Source organism: Oncorhynchus gorbuscha, linkage group LG03 (assembly GCF_021184085.1).
Source record: "Oncorhynchus gorbuscha isolate QuinsamMale2020 ecotype Even-year linkage group LG03, OgorEven_v1.0, whole genome shotgun sequence".
Lineage (NCBI taxonomy): Eukaryota > Metazoa > Chordata > Actinopteri > Salmoniformes > Salmonidae > Oncorhynchus > Oncorhynchus gorbuscha.
In genome coordinates this window covers 43051311-43067833 of record NC_060175.1, presented here as the reverse complement: position 1 = coordinate 43067833, position 16523 = coordinate 43051311, and the positions used below count along the sequence as shown (strand labels likewise).

Here is a 16523-nt window from a genome sequence, read left to right as displayed (position 1 = left end):
AGGAAATGTATCATTCGGTACATTCTGATGAAGTGGCTTGGGAAAAAAAGTGGGATGGTCAAATCTATTTCTGTCACGGTGCTAAGGAATTCAAAAGGTGACATAATTCTTATAAAAAACAATCTAGATCTTGAGGTGCAATCTGTTAAACTAGATCCAAAAGGAAGATGGATTGCTTTGAATGTACTACTTGAAGATACAAGGTTATGGCTAATAAATCTATATGGACCGAATGATGACGATTCAAAATATTTATAATAATCAAATTAGTCTCCAAGATACAAATAACTCTATTGTAATGATAGGGGACTACAACACATTTTTAAGTACGTAAATAGACCATAAAGGCTATTATACTACCAACTATCACCCTCTAGCGCTCAAAGAGATTATGATAATTGTGGATTAGTTGGAATTGACGGCTATTTGGAGGCTCAAGAAATTGGATCTCATAAGATATACTTGGAGGAGGCTTAATCAAGCTAGTCTGATTCATAATTTTCTGGTATCCTTTTCTATGGTGCCAAAAGTGAAAAAGATATTGATTAAGAATTTAATGCGATCAGATCATCAACATATCCCTCCATATACAGTTGAAGTCGGAAGTTTACATACACTTAGGTTGGAGTCATTAAAACTAGTTTTTCAAACCCTCCACAAATTTGTGTTAACAAACAATAGTTTTGGCAAGTCGGTTAAGACATCTACTTTGGGCATGACACAAGTAATTTTTCCAACAATTGTTTACATACAGATTATTTCACTTATAATTCACTGTATCACAATTCCAGTGGGTCTAAAGTTTACATACACTAAGTTGACTGTGCCTTGAAACAGCTTGGACAATTCCTGAAAATTATGGCATGGCTTTAGAAGCTTCTAGGCTAATTGACATCATTTGAGTCAATTGGAGGTGTACCTGTGAATGTATTTCAAGTCAAGACCTCAGAAAAAACATTGTAGACCTCCACAAGTCTGGTTCATCCTTGGCAACAATTTTCAAATGTCTGAAGGTACCACATTCATCTGTATAAAAAATGGTACGCAAGTATAAACACCATGGGAACACACAGCCATCATACCGCTCAGGTAGGAGACGCATTCTGTCTCCTAGAGATGAATGTATTTTGGTGCGAAAAGTGCAAATCAATCCCAGAACAACAGCAAAGGACCATATGAAGATTCTGGAGGAAACGGGTACAAAAGTATCTATATCCACAGTAAAACCAGTCCTATGTCGACATAACTTGAAAGGCCGATCAGCAAGGAAGAAGCCACTGCTCCAAAACAGCCACAAAAAAGCCAGACTATGGTTTGCAACTTCACATGGGGACAAAGATCGTACTTTTTTGGAGAAATGTCCTCTGGTCTGATGAAACAAAAATAGAACTGTTTGGCGATAATGACCATGGTTATGTTTGGTGGAAAAAGGGGGAGGCTTGCAAGCCAAAGAACACCATCCCAACCGTGATGAACAGGGGTAGCAGCATCATGTTGTGGGGGTGCTTTGCTGCAGGAGGGACTGGTGCACTTCACAAAATTGATGACATCATGAGGCAGGAAAATTATCTGGATATATTGAAGCAACTGTCTTGTATTGTCATGTTATGTCTTGTTCCTGTTCTTTCTCTTCACTTCGTTTCCCCCTGCTGGTCGTATTAGGTTACCTTCTCTTCCTTTCCTTCCCCCAGCTGTTCCTCATCTACTCTAACTACCTCGTTTACTCTCTCCCACCTGTTCCCTTTTTTCCCTCTGATTAGGTCTCTATTTCTCTCTCTGTTTCTGCTTCTGTCTTTGTCAGATTCTCGTTTGCTTCACCCTTGTCCCGTCCTGTCATAATCTGCATCTTCATCAGATGCTACGTGTGATCAGGTACCACTGTCCTCTACAACCCGCGCCTACCCGGAGAGACCAGCAGTCTGTTGCCGCTACCCTGCTATTCTCCTCTGCTGCTAGAAGGGGACTCTCCTGTAAAGATCAGAGGACTTTATGATTTATTTGTCGCCCTCTCTGCGGGTTGTCTATTTTGTCAATCGATACATCTGAAGAGGATATATGTCTTCCCTGTGTTTGGACATTAAAAGACTCTGTTTCTGTTAAACCGCTTTTGGGTCCTCACTCACCTGCATAACAGCAACATCTCAAGACATCATATTAAAGCTTGGTCAAAAATGGGTCTTCCATTTGGACAATGACCCCAAGCATATTTCCAAGTTCTGGCAAAATGGCTTAAGGACAACAAAGTCAAGGTATTGGAGTGGCCATCACAAAGCCCTGACCTCAATCCTATAGAAAATGTGTAGGCAGAACTGAAAAAGATTATGCAAGCAAGGAGGCCTACAATCCTGACTCAGTTATACCAGCTCTGTCAGGAGGAATGGGCCAAGATTCACCCAACTTATTGTGGGAAGCTTGTTGAAGGCTACCCAAAATGTGTGACCCAACTTAAACTATTTAAAGGCAATGCTACCAAATACAAATTGAGTGTATGTAAACTTTTGACCCACGGGAATGTGATGAAAGAAATAAAAGCTGAAATAAATCATTCTCTCTACTATTATTCTGACAATTCACATTCTTAAAATTAAAGTGGTGATCCTAACTGACCTAAAACAGGGAATTGTTACTCGGATTAAATGTCAGGAATTGTGAAAAACTGAGTTTAAATGTATTTGGTTAAGGTGTATGTAAACTTCTAACTTCAACTGTAACAATGACTAACTTTCCGCGAGGAAAGGGATATTGGAAATTTAACCAGGGATTATTGACTGACACTACTTTCTTACCAACAACAAAGGAATACATAACATACTTTTTGTTGAACAATACAGGTTCAGGGGACCCACTTATCATATGGGATGCCTTTAAGTGTGCCTTTAGAGGCCAGTCAATTCAACTTTCATCCCAAAAACAAAAATGTTATCGGTCAATGGACAAAAGACTTACAACAGAAATTGAAAATCTAACATTACACATCAATGGTGTAGATACATGTAATACATAAGCACTAAATAATCTAGATGCGAAATAAAACGAGTTTGTGGAACTTATTCGGGAAAGAAAGGTTTCATCTTTATAAAAAAACTGAGCAAATTGGATGGAGAACTGCAAAAAAGTTTTTTCTAAACCTTCAATCCTACAAATCTTTTTTTGCAAATGACGGAGAAATCTTTATCTCACCAACAGAGATTTTTTTTAATGAGGAAGTAAATAGATTAAACTATCTGCAACAGAAAAAAAGTATTGTTGTGAAGTATTAATTGCACATGACGAGCTATGGTTGGCAATTGATTTCTATCAGACGGGGAAAACCCCTGGTCTTGATTGCATTCCAATAGAGATATGTACAACTTTATGAACTACTGACATCCATGACTATCATGTTTTAATTACTCATATATAAATGGCAGACTGTCGGACACACAACCAGAGGGACTGATTTTTTCTCCTACTGAAGCAGGAGCCAGGGGGGCAATACAAAGACCCCATCTCATAAAAAATTGGAGGCCCCCTCAATGTTGCGAAGCAAAACTATTGGCAAAACGTATTGCTCATAGAATAAAAAAGGTCCTACCAGTTATGTACAACAATTCATCATGATCAGACGGGATTCTTAAAAGGAAGATATATTGGAGACAACATTAGACAACTACTAGAAATAATGGAAGACAATGAGAGTGCAGGGAAACCAGGTACAGTATAATCTTTATGCCAGATTTTGAGAAAGCCTTTGATACAGTATGTCTAGAATCTGTTTACAAGTGCCTGGATTTTTCAACTTTGGAGAATCTTTAATAAAATGTGTTAAAGTAATGTACAACAACCCTATATGTAAATAAATAATGGTTACTTCTTTGATAACTTTGAATTGTCAAGAAGTATAATACAAGGTTGCCCTCTGTCGCCATACCTATTTATTATGGCCATTGAACTGTTAGCTAATGATAACATTAAAGGGCTAAACATGTTTGGATTACAGACAAAAGTATCAATGGACTCCGATGATTCAAGTTTTCTCTTGAGTCCTCAATCTTCAACCTTGAAGGGCCTCATTAAGGAACTGGATCATTTCTCCAGTTTCTCTGGACTAAAGCCCAACTATGATAAGTGTACTATATTAAGGTTTTGGTCTCTAAATAACACAAACTTTAAATTGCCATATGGTCTCCCGATTAAATGGGTGGATGGTAAAATCGATATGTTTGATGTACATATCCTGGAAAGTTGAGCGAAGTTGCAACAATACATTTTGATAGAAAACTTTACAAAATAGATAGAATATTGAATATGTGGTGAGGGAAACACCTATCCATTTACATGAAGATTACCCTGATTAATTGTCTAGTGATATCACAGTTTACATATTTCTTCATGGCTCTAATGACTCCGGGAGAGTCCTTTTCAAACCATGCGAGAACAAAAATATGTCACTTATTTGGAATGGCAAACCAGATGAAGTTAAACGAGTATATTTACATAATGAAAAGGAGTTTTGATAGTAAGGCTCTCTCTCTCATAAAGCCTCCATTGTACCAAAATTGTATCTAAATCCAAACTGGTTTTCGACTAAGAGAGGCCCATCCATTGTTTAAGATTGGGCTCTTTGCCTTTTTGCAGATGAAAACTTTACATTTTAGGTGGATTGACAATGGATCCCTGTTTGAAGTATCGTCCTTTTAAAAATAAGTCATACAGAGTTGGGTACAATTTCAATTTCATCCTCCAGAAAAGGCATATCTAATATTACAGCTAATAATATGGCTAAACTCCAATGTACTGATAGAAAAAATATATACCCTACCGTTCAAAGGTTTGGGGTCACTTAGAGATGTCCTTGTTATTTTTAAAGAAAAGCACATTTTTTGTCAATTAAAATAACATAAAATTGATCAGAAATACAGTGTAGACATTGTTAATGTTGTAAATGACTATTGTAGCTGGAAACTGCAGATGTTTTATGGACTATCTTCATAGGCGTACAGAGGCCCATTATCAGCAACCATCACTCCTGTGTTCCAATGGCACGTTGTGGTAGCTAATCCAAGTTTATTATTTTAAAAGGCTAATTGATCATTAGAAAACCCTTTTGCAATTAAATTCTAACCAACTCATCGTGGCCATTCCACAAAATTGGAAGAGACAATTACTTAAAGAATAAATTAAAGAATGAGTCTTTCTGCCACCCATTAAAAGTCATAAAATGATTAGTATAAATTGAAAATGTATCAGTTTTACTTAAAGTCAAAAAAATTACACCAATGTCGTATAAAATTCAAGTTGGCATCGGGTCTATGAACTGATATATATAACAACAATTGATTCATAAATCTATTCGTTTCAATTTGAGCATTTATATAAAATACTTGCTCCAAAAAGAATGCTCAATATATGGGGCATTGAACAGTCAGCATTGTGCAGACTCTGCCATGTGGAAGCAGAGCATATTTTCTGATACTGTCCATCGGTAGCTTGCTTTTGGAGTCAGGTCCAGGAATGGTTGTTATGCCATAATATCAGGGTCCAGACCTGCAAACTGTATTCCTTATGGGATCTGAAAAAACACGATCAGTCAATGGGAAATATCATTATACTCTTGGTTAAAGTATTTATTTTCAGGGCAATATCAGTAAAAAAAATACAAATAGGGAGGTTCAGGACCATCGTAAGACAGCACAGTGAAATGGAGGGATGTATTGCAAAAGGAAATAGCAAAATTGCATTAAACTGGGAGAGATGGGTTCATCTGTGGACATCGGAGGGTTGGAGTTAAGATCACAATGAATGGTGGATTGGCCGCAGTGTGTGAAAATCCAGAACTTGAAAAAAAGGAAATGAAGAATATATGTATATGTGTATATATATATATATATATATTCTTCATTACCTTCATTTCTTCATTTCCTTTTTTTCAAGTTATTTTTTTCAAGTTATATGTATATATATGTATATATATATACGTATGTATGTATGTATGTATGTATGTATGTATGTATGTATGTATGTATGTATGTATGTATGTATGTATGTATGTATGTATGTATGTATGTATGTATGTATGTATGTATGTATGTATGTATGTATGTATGTATGTATGTATGTATGTATGTATGTATGTATGTATGTATGTATGTATGTATGTATGTATGTATGTATGTATGTATGTATGTGTGTGTGTATTTATGTACCTTAAATGTGAGCGAAAATAGCTGTAAGTAGCAGTAGAAGTATTGTTGTACATTAGTTTTCTCCAATCAGGGTAGAGGTTGGTAGGGTTGGGGGGAAAAAAATTAATAAATGTATTAATAATATTAATTATAATAATTTAATAATTTTAAAAATATATATATATTGGGATTAGAAATGATATAAACAATTAAATTGATAGTACCCACAATCTATCTGAAATATTAAAGCTGCTCTACCCCCCCCCGAAAAAAGTACTATAAAATAAAATAAGTTATATGAAGATTTGTTTCCCCCATAAATCGATACAATCCAATGTGTCATTAGTTGTGTGTGCAACTTATGTCATCTGTATGGGATTTGTTGTGGGGTGAAGTGTATTTCCACTTTAAAATAAATCTAATTTAAAACTCACTTGACTGTCATTTTTCCTGTGCTGTGTCTCAATAGTGGCTGAATTGATGCTCTGCTTCATCGAGTCTGTCCTTCAGGCTGTGCTCAGGGGGAAGCCAACTGGCAATGGCTGAATTTGTTTAGATTACATTCCCAACTTGATATATGGTATCTCCATTGCACAACAGCCTCCCTTAGATCCCTCTATAAGACTATGTACCTCAGTGAATTATGGGTCATTTTGCTTTGAGGATTTTTTGTCAAACTCATATTGATAATGACACTCTTTAGGCTTAATGTTGTAACATGTATTGTAGGTGGGCCTAATGTACAGTATCTTATGAATTAATTTGCAGAAATAGCTAGCTACCCACTGCAGGCTGACTGTGCTGTGGTCTTTTTCATGACATCATACAGCACAGCTGCCTCCCTCTGACGATGTGTGCCCATTACACCGAACAGGCCTCAGTCATAACGTCCATAAATGATCCTTGACACATCATTTATTATCATTAGTCATAAAACTGACCAATTTAGTTTTTCCTCTCCTTCACTTAAAAATATGTATTGTATCCCAATTACTCGATACCACTGGATATTATTTTAACTTCCTTTTCTTTTCAAACCTGAGGTTATTGTACTCTACGTAATGTGGCTGGAAAATACGGTAATTGATGTGTTTGTTGATGTAGATGGTGCTACTAGACTAGTTCTGTATTTACATTTGTCATACAGAGGACTTAGCAGGAGCCTGTCACAGATTTAGCTGAGTCATAGCTTGCTGATTTTATCTCCTGATTGTACTCAGGCTTATTACACTGTCATTGGAATTGGACCCAGGGAGAGAGGGGGAGAGAATGAGTGAGGGAGGGAGAAGCCAAATTGTCACTCTTCTACCCTCCCTCATCCCACCATTGTAAAATAGCTCAATTTTCCCACATTCCTTCCATCCCTCTCTCCCATTCCTCCCTTCCCCCTCTCTCCATAGATCATTTCCCAGGGATGGCCTGGAGCCAAGTTGTGCTAATTAATTCTAAACTATACGATTTTCTGATATGAGACTGCTGTGCCAAGTTGCCTCTAGAAACATCCCTGCAATTCCATGTGGCATTTTGAATGCTTAAGCATTGTGATGTTTGCATTTGTGTTTTGAAGGTGCTTCAATTGTCTGTTACATGAGCATTGAGTAAATGAGCTTAAAGGGAAGCAGGGAAAGAGAGAGAGAGCTTTCCTAACAACACACAGGAGACATCCTGCAGCTCAGTTTGTGTATGCCATTCTTCTGACGTTCAAAGGAATAGAGTCCGTCTTCCGTTCCCGTGAATTAATTCAACTCTGCAGCTCATTTTGGTAGAGTTGTTGATGTGTTGACAGGGAGCAAACATTCCTCTCACGTCGATAAAATAGACAGTGCTTCATCTAGGCAGTAGAGCGTTTACCTCTCCCTAAATAGGTCTGTCTGGTTTCCCTCTGAGCCAAGTCTAGACCTAGGTAGCTTTCTCTTTCCATATGCAAAAGCACACTAGCCCAAACTGGATGTCAAGACCCATTTACCAGGTTGAGCTGGTGACCCAGTTCCCCCTAACAGTAACAGGAGCGATGGAGTGACCCTCTGTCAGTCAGTAATTAGGCCCGCTGGTCCCTGGGAGGGGTTGTTGTCCCAAATGAATGGCTGTAATTGGGTGGTAAGGGCTGGTATTTTATACAGGCATTGTTTGAGTGATATACTAAAGGAGCTGACATGGGTGAAGCTTGGGGGGAAGGGGGAAAGGAGAGGGGTCTGACTGAAACATAATGAGTGTTCTCCAGTCTTTCCTATTTTTCATTACCATATTATCTCCCCCACAAGCACATTTCATCACCTTCACTATTCATCTTCTTCTGTGTGTCTCTTTTCTGTCTTCTCCTTTTCTCTCCCCCTCCCTTTCTCTCTATCTCAGAGTGTGTCTAATAGAAGGGCTGTCTGTTCTTGATTATGAATTATAAGCGTTAGCTTTTGCTCGCTTGGATGTGTGGCCACAAAGACAGGGCCAAGATTCACAAAACACTTCTTAGGCAAAAACATAAGAGGCTTCTTAAGAAAAAAATAGGCAGTTCATAAGATAGTTTGTAAGTGCAAGTCTTCCACAATATCTTAAGATTTCATGATTTTCTTATGAACCTCTCAAATATCTTCTTACAAACTTCTTAAATATCTTCTTAAGATGATTCTCACTAGGCAACCAATTTAGCTAGCTTTTTAGCTAGCAATGGCAATCATGTTAGCATATTTCGTTCTGAGATTACAATGCTAAAACATGCTCTTGAGTTTCAAATATTAATACTGAAACTTTGAGATGAAGTTTGTGAGTGAATTAAACAATTGCTTTCATTAGCTTATTTTCTCACTGCCCTGAGTTTATGACAAGGGTTTAGCTATCTTGGAATTAAAAACATTTCCAAGAGCAAATCCAAGAGCTTTCTTTTCAATAATCTAATTTCTTCCGAACATTTTGCTTAAGGAGAAACATAAGAAATAATGCAAGAACATTTCCAATAACCTTTTTGAGGAATACAAACTTTGCTCAACTTTCTAAGTCTATAGTTAAGGAAAATATTGCAGTGAAGAAGAAGGTTTTGTGAATATGGGCCCTGACCTTTACCTGATCGTTAAGGCACAGCAATTGGGTCACAGCTGGCCAATTACGGCAGGAGCTCAATCGATTGCTCCTCACTTTGCTTCTGTAACCATCACTTCTCCTCCTCTGGCCAGCTGGCTGGGGATGTGATGTGTGTGGTGTTCACAGGCAGACTGAAAGCCTGAATAATTACTCTATGCCTGCAGCTGCATCCAGATAACACCAGTGATGGAAGCAGTAAGCAGCCCTGCGTAGGTGGGTGCTAATGCCTATTTGGACTTATGTCAATAGATGTCTGTGTACCCATTTGTATCATCCTGTTGCATTTCACTGTATGATTCCATCAGTAATCTGACCTGTAAACGTCATGCATCAACTGTTTTATTTGTGATATGTGCTAACATGAAAACAGAAGTTAATGGAATATGTCTCTCCTGTCATCTTGTAGAATGGGGGGTATCGAAAGACAAGGACTTGAGAGTCACTATGGTTGACAGTATGAGAGTCAATCTGTTAAAGCACTGTGTGTATGCGTGTGTGCATCCGTGCGAGTGTGTGCGCAGGTGTGTGTGTGTGCATGTGTGAGTGAGCGCTGCACTGACTTGAATATGTGTTGCCCCCAAGTCCTATCATCAAAGAGAAATGTAAATGAGTTAAAGCCAGCTGCTAATAAGCTAGCGCTTGAAAATGGTCTTTGTTTTAATATCCCTTGTTAAGCACTGGGAAGCCAAGCTTCAAAATCACTGTCCATGTAAACTCAGCAAAAAAGAAACGTCCCCTTTTTTAGGACCCTATCTTTCAAAGATAATTCGTAAAAATCAAAATAACTTCACAGATCTTCATTGTAAAGGGTTTAAACACTGTTTCCCATGCTTGTTCAATGAACCATAAACAATTAATGAACATGCACCTGTGGAACGGTCGTTAAGAAACTAACAGCTTACAGACGGTAGGGAATTAAGGTCACAGTTGTGAAAACTTAGGACACTAAAGACACACATCTTTTGGTGAAAAACACCAAAAGATGCCTAGAGTCGCTGCTCATCTGCGTGAACGTGCCTTAGGCATGCTGCAAGGAGGCATGAGGACTGCAGATGTGGCTAGGGCAAGAAATTGCTATGTCCGTACTGTGAGACTCAGTGTTACAGGGAGACAGGACGGACAGCTGATCGTCCTCACAGTGGCAGACCACGTGTAACAACACCTGCACAGGATTGGTACATCTGAACATCACACCTGCAGGACAGGTACAACAACAACTGCCCGAGGTACACCAGGAACGCACAATTCCTCCATCAGTGCTCAAACTGTCCGCAATAGCTGAGAGAGGCTGGACTGAGGGGTGTAGGCCTGTTGAAAGGCAGGTCCTCACTAGACATCACAGGCAACAACGTTGCTTATGGACACAAACCCACCGTCGCTGGAACAGATAGGACTGGCAAAAAGTGCTCTTCACTGACCAGTCACGGTTTTGTCTCACCAGGGATGATGGTCGGATTCGCGTTTATCGTCGAAGGAATGAGAGTTACACCGAGGCCTGTACTCTGGAGCGGGATCGATTTGGAGCTGGAGGGTCTGTCATGGTCTGGGGCGGTGTGTCACAGCATCATCGGACTGAGCTTGTTGTCATTGCAGGTAACCTCAATACTGTACGTTACAGGGAAGACATCCTCCTCCCTCATGTGGTACCCTTCCTGCAGGCTCATCCTAACATGACCATCCAGCATGACAATGACACCAGCCATACTGCTCGTTCTGTGCGTGATTTGCTGCAAGACAGGAATGTCACTGTTCTGCCATGGCCAGCGAAGAGCCCGGATCTCAATCCCATTGAGCGCGTCTGGGACCTGATGGATCGGAGGGTGAGGGCTAGGGCCATTCCCCCCCAAGAAATGTCCGGGAACTTGCAGGTGCCTTGGTGGAAGAGTGGGGTAACATCTCACAGCAAGATCTGGCAAATCTGGTGCAGTCCATGAGAAGGAGATGCACTGCCGTACTTAATGCAGCTGGTGGCCACACCAGATACCGACTGTTACCCCCCCTTTGTTCAGGGACACATTATTCCATTTCTGTTAGTCACATGTCTGTGGGAACTTGTTCCGTTTATGTCTCAGTTGTTGAAACTTATGTTCATACAAATATTCACACATGTTAAGTTTGCTGAAATTAAACGCAGTTGACAGTGAGAGGATGTTTCTTTTTCTGCTGAGTTTAGAATGGGAGAAGGGGAAAAACCTACATACCATATTTATTCCGTACAGAGGTCTGTGATCTTGGGCTCCCAGATCTGTTCCCTGCCTCTGATGGTGGTGTCCTTTCTGCACTAGCAAGATCAGAGGGCCTCTGTGCAATTCTAATCAGTGCAGAGGGTGGGTAGAGAGAAAGACTGTATGGTAGAGGTAAAGTAGAGAGACATAGACTGTGGTAGAGGGAGAAGGAGGGTAAGAGTGGCTGTGAGCAAGAGGAGAGAGGCTATGAGTAGAGGGAGAGGGAGGGTGAGAGAGAGCGAGAGACTGTGAGGTAGAGAGAGAGGGAGGGGATTGATATAGTGAGAGTGAGCCAGAGAGAGGTAGAGGAAGGAACAGAGAGAGAGCTGATACGTGGAGCTGTACCCTGCTCTATTAGGCAACATACGGCAGCCCTGCAGTGCACTGAGACTATGTGAATGAGGGAATGTGATAGAGAGCAAGAAAGAGAGCAGAAGAGAGAGAGCAAGAAGGACAGGGTAAGATAAATCTTGAGACATTTGGGAAAGGGGATGAGCATCAAGACTGCCTGTTGTGCATGCAGGAAGGGCACGGTTGAGGCTGCTTTCTGGGCTCGTGAGTATCCAGCATCAGGACGTTATGCCCTGTGAGGGAAGCAGTTTGGAGAGCGTGTGAGCCGAGAGCAGCTTCTTTGTGACAGTACGTGCATCAGACAGGGGATGCAGCAAACCTCTGCCCAGAGCACAGGGGCTTCTGGAGCTAGCTGTACCCACAGCGGGGGAGAGCCAGGTGGGTGGAGGGGGCTTATCGGATGGGGAGGGGGCAAACTGAACCAAGGTGGTCCTGTGGAAATCTCAGCCAAGAGTCAAGAGGCTCACCTGCGCTCTGTTGGAGCTGAGCTTGGATTTACTGGTGTGAGATATAAGAATATTATCTGAATGAGCCAGCCTCCAGAGGAGTGTCTATATGTTGGGAAGCACCAGGTTTACCACCAGGATCTCTGGGAACACCAAGGACATAGAGCCTCTTTTCACAGGCAAGCAGGTGGGCAGGCGGCTGGAGTTTTATCAATGGGCTGGTAATTGAATTCTGATTTGATTCCATCAGTTTTTCATCAACAGTCGGGAGCCTCAAGGGAGACCTGAGTTTTGGTGTATGAGATCGGAATCTCATTCCGTTTGTGGAGTAAGAAAATAATCCTATAGAGAATATCATGATCCAGATTACATTAATACCTTACTTTATCATGGTTCTACCTTTATTCAATGAGCCACATCAGAGCTCTCAGACAGGTTGTCCACTAAAGCCATGGGACTGACACAGAGGTGACCAAGTGCTACAAAGTGTACTATGGGAGCTGTAATTTACTGTGGTTAATCATACCTTAGTGGAATATAATCTGTTTTAAAGATCATGATGATGGTTTAACCAGGACACAATGTGGAGTGTAATATCCAGTAATACTCTATCATTTTTGTGTGGCATTGAAAGTTATTTTGTTTAGTGCTTCGTGTACTGGAAATATTGACACATTTTTAGGCATAGGCAAAGTCACAAACACTTTTTTTGTAGTCAAGGATGTACCTACCAAAGGGATCAATTTTCATGTCAGTAATTAGCTAAAGATTTTTATGGAAGATGCCAGATTGGCTCAATCAATTGGTGATCAATATTCAAAGGGTCTACATATCCAACTCTACCTCTACCCTTGCCTGACATTGACACTCACAGTAACGACAGTGGGTGTACAGTATATCACGGCGGGCTGGTTCCACCACTATATCTCCAGTGTAAGAGTAACTGGGCACCTCCTGCTCTGTGGGAGCTGCCCTTCCCCAGCCTGGACCCTGTCTCCTCTGCCCTGTTGGTGCTCCTGCACTCGGCTGTGCTGGCCGAGGATGATGTGGCAATGTCATGTCTCGTCCTCGGAATGCCGCTGCTACCGGCTGAAGGGATTTTCCCTGCTGAAGCGCTTCCCTCTCTCGGCAGATGGGGCCTGCAGCAAAGCCCTGGACCAGCCTGTGGGAGAGTGGCTGGAGCATGTGGGGCTGCCACAGTACGAGAGCAAGCTGCTGCTTAATGGCTTCGACGACCTACGCTACATGGTGAGTCAACATGTCTAAGATATTTTCTACTTTCCTTTTCTCCCTCTTCACTTTCTCTATCCATCTTATTCTCTCTCTCCCAGTTTCAATCTCCCTTCTATGGCACAACAAAACCTATTAACATGCCATCTCATTTACAGTAAAATCCCAGTCACGACCATTCCACCTATCTTGGTAGGCTGATTTATGTTCTGTAACCTCAACCCCCATGCTGGCCCAGCCAGATAACATACAGAGTATAGCTCACCCAATCATCAGCAGATACGACAAGTGGCTCTGTTGAGGCCACAGTATGGATATTACTTCAATTTCTGCTAACGTCAACTGCAATTCTATGAGATATATTGTGGCAAAGTTAAGATTCCTTTTTTTCAGAGGCATGAATCATTTTTGATGTAGAGACTTCATGCTGTAGTGACTGTCTATTGGGATGTCATGGTCAAATTGTATACTGATTTTCTTTAAATGACATTTTTGTAGTCCTGAAAAATCTTTAACTGATGCCACTTCAGCCAGAAAAACAGTTTTCAACCAGAAAGTTACATCATTATGACATCCCTTGTGCTTCTTACAGATGCAGGATCTTAATTTGATCACTCTTTTGTTGCTGAGTATGTTCCTACTCAGCAGGAAATGCAAACATGTAGTGTATTTGAGGTTTAAAAAGCCATCTAAAGTTTGTAATTTACACAATTTACACATTTGATACACACATGTTTTTTCAATCCCTACAAAAATGTCCATTCATTATAATCCACATAATAATTCACATTTCCTGTTGCTGCAGGATTTTTATTTTTTAATTTTTAATTTCACCTTTATTTAACAAGGTAAGCTAGTTGAGAACAATTTCTCATTTGCAACTGCGACCTGGCCAAGCAAAGCAGTTTGACACATACAACAACACAGAGTTACACATGGAATGAACAAAACATACAGTCAATAATAAATCATTTAAAAAGGAAAACAAAGTATATATACTGTGAGTGCAAATAAGGGAGTTAAGGCAATAAATAGGCCATAGTTACGAAGTAATTACAATATGGCAATGAAAACACTGGAATGGTAGATGTGCAAAAGATGGATGTGCAAGTAGAGATGCTGTGGTGCAAAAGGGGCAAAAAAATAAATACAGTATGGGAATGAGGTAGATAGATGGGCTGTATACAGATGGGCTATGAACAGGTGCAGTGATCTGTGAGCTGCTCTGACAGCTGGTTCTTAAAGCTAGTGAGGGAGATGGGAATCTCCAGCTTCAGTGATTTTTGCAGTTCATTCCAGTCAGTGGCAGCAGAGAACTGGAAGGAAAGGCGACCAAAGGAGGAATTGGCTTTGGGGGTGACCAGTGAGATATACCTGCTGGAGCGTGTGCTACGAGTGGGTGCTTCTATGGTGACCAGGGAGCTGAGATAGGGTGCGGCTTTACCTAGCAGACACCTGTAGATAACCTGTAGCCAGTGGGTTTGGCAACGAGTATGAAGCGAGGGCCAGCCAACGAGAGCGTACAGGTCGCAGTGGTGGGTAGTATATGGTGCTTTGGTGACAAAACGGATGGCACTGTGATAGACTACATCCAGTCTGCTGAGTAGAGTGTTGGAGGCTATTTTATAGATGACATCGCCGAAGTCAAGGATCGGTAGGCTGGTCAGTTTTACGAGGGTATGTTTGGCAGCATGAGTAAAGGAAGCTTTGTTGCGAAATAGGAAGCCGATTCTAGATTTAATTTTTGATTGGAGATGCTTAAGGTGAGTCTGGAAGGAGAGTGTACAGTCTAGCCAGACACCTAGGTATTTGTAGTTGTGCACATATTCTAAGTCAGGACCGTCCAGAGTAGTGATGCTGGATGGGTGGGCAGGTGCGGGAAGCGATCAGTTGAAGAGCATGCATTTAGTTTTACTTGCATTTAAGAGCAGTTGGAGGCCACGGAAGGAGAGTTGTATGGCATTGAAGCTCGCCGAGAGGTTAGTTAAAACAGTGTCCAAAGAAGGGCCAAAGGTATACAGAATGGTGTAGTCTGCGTAGAGGTGGATCAGAGAATCACCAGCAGCAAGAGCGACAGCATTGATGTATACAGAGAAAAGAGTCGGCCTGAGAATTGAACCCTGTGGCACCACCATAGAGACGACCAGAGGTTCGGACAACGGGCCCTCCGATTTCACACACTCAACTCTTTCTGAGAAGTAATTGATGAATCAGGCAAGGCAGTCATTTGAGAAACCAAGGCTGTCGAGTCTGCCAATAAGAAATATTGTGATTGACAGAATCGAAAGCCTTGGCCAGGTCAATGCCCAGGTCGATGAATACAGCTGCACCGTATTGTCTCTCATTGATGGTGGCTATGATATCATTTAGGACCTTGAGCGTGGCTGAGGTGCACCCATGACTAGCTCGGAAAACAGATTGCATAGCGGAGAAGGTATGGTGGGATTCGAAATGGTCGGTGATCTGTTTGTTAACTTGGCATTCGAATACCTTAAATCAAATCAAATCAAATCAAATTTATTTATATAGCCCTTCGTACGTCAGCTGATATCTCAAAGTGCTGTACAGAAACCCAGCCTAAAACCCCAAACAGCAAGCAATGCAGGTGTAGAAGCACGGTGGCTAGGAAAAACTCCCTAGAAAGGCCAAAACCTAGGAAGAAACCTAGAGAGGAACCAGGCTATGTGGGGTGGCCAGTCCTCTTCTGGCTGTGCCGGGTGGAGATTATAACAGAACATGGCCAAGATGTTCAAATGTTCATAAATGACCAGCATGGTCAAATAATAACAAGGCAGAACAGTTGAAACTGGAGCAGCAGCACAGTCAGGTGGACTGGGGACAGCAAGGAGTCATCATGTCAGGTAGTCCTGGGGCATGGTCCTAGGGCTCAGGTCCTCCGAGAGAGAGAAAGAAAGAGAGAATTAGAGAGAGCATATGTGGGGTGGCCAGTCCTCTTCTGGCTGTGCCGGGTGGAGATTATAACAGAACATGGCCAAGATGTTCAAATGTTCATAAATGACCAGCATGGTCAAATA

At 41.1% G+C, this 16523-nt stretch overlaps 1 protein-coding gene across 4 annotated transcripts in view; it reads left to right on the top strand.

The window, feature by feature from the left end:
* The window catches only part of LOC124031407 (ankyrin repeat and SAM domain-containing protein 1A-like), a 48476-nt gene that overhangs the window by 9076 nt on the left and 22877 nt on the right, over nt 1-16523 (top strand). For all 4 annotated transcript variants that reach the window (XR_006838124.1, XM_046342614.1, XM_046342615.1 and 1 more), the window contains one exon: nt 13391-13506. Coding sequence is in view for 3 of the 4 variants with exons in the window: in XM_046342614.1 (XP_046198570.1) it covers nt 13391-13506 (116 nt within the window). In the remaining variant the exon portion in view is untranslated. The remainder of the gene's footprint in view (nt 1-13390; nt 13507-16523) is intronic.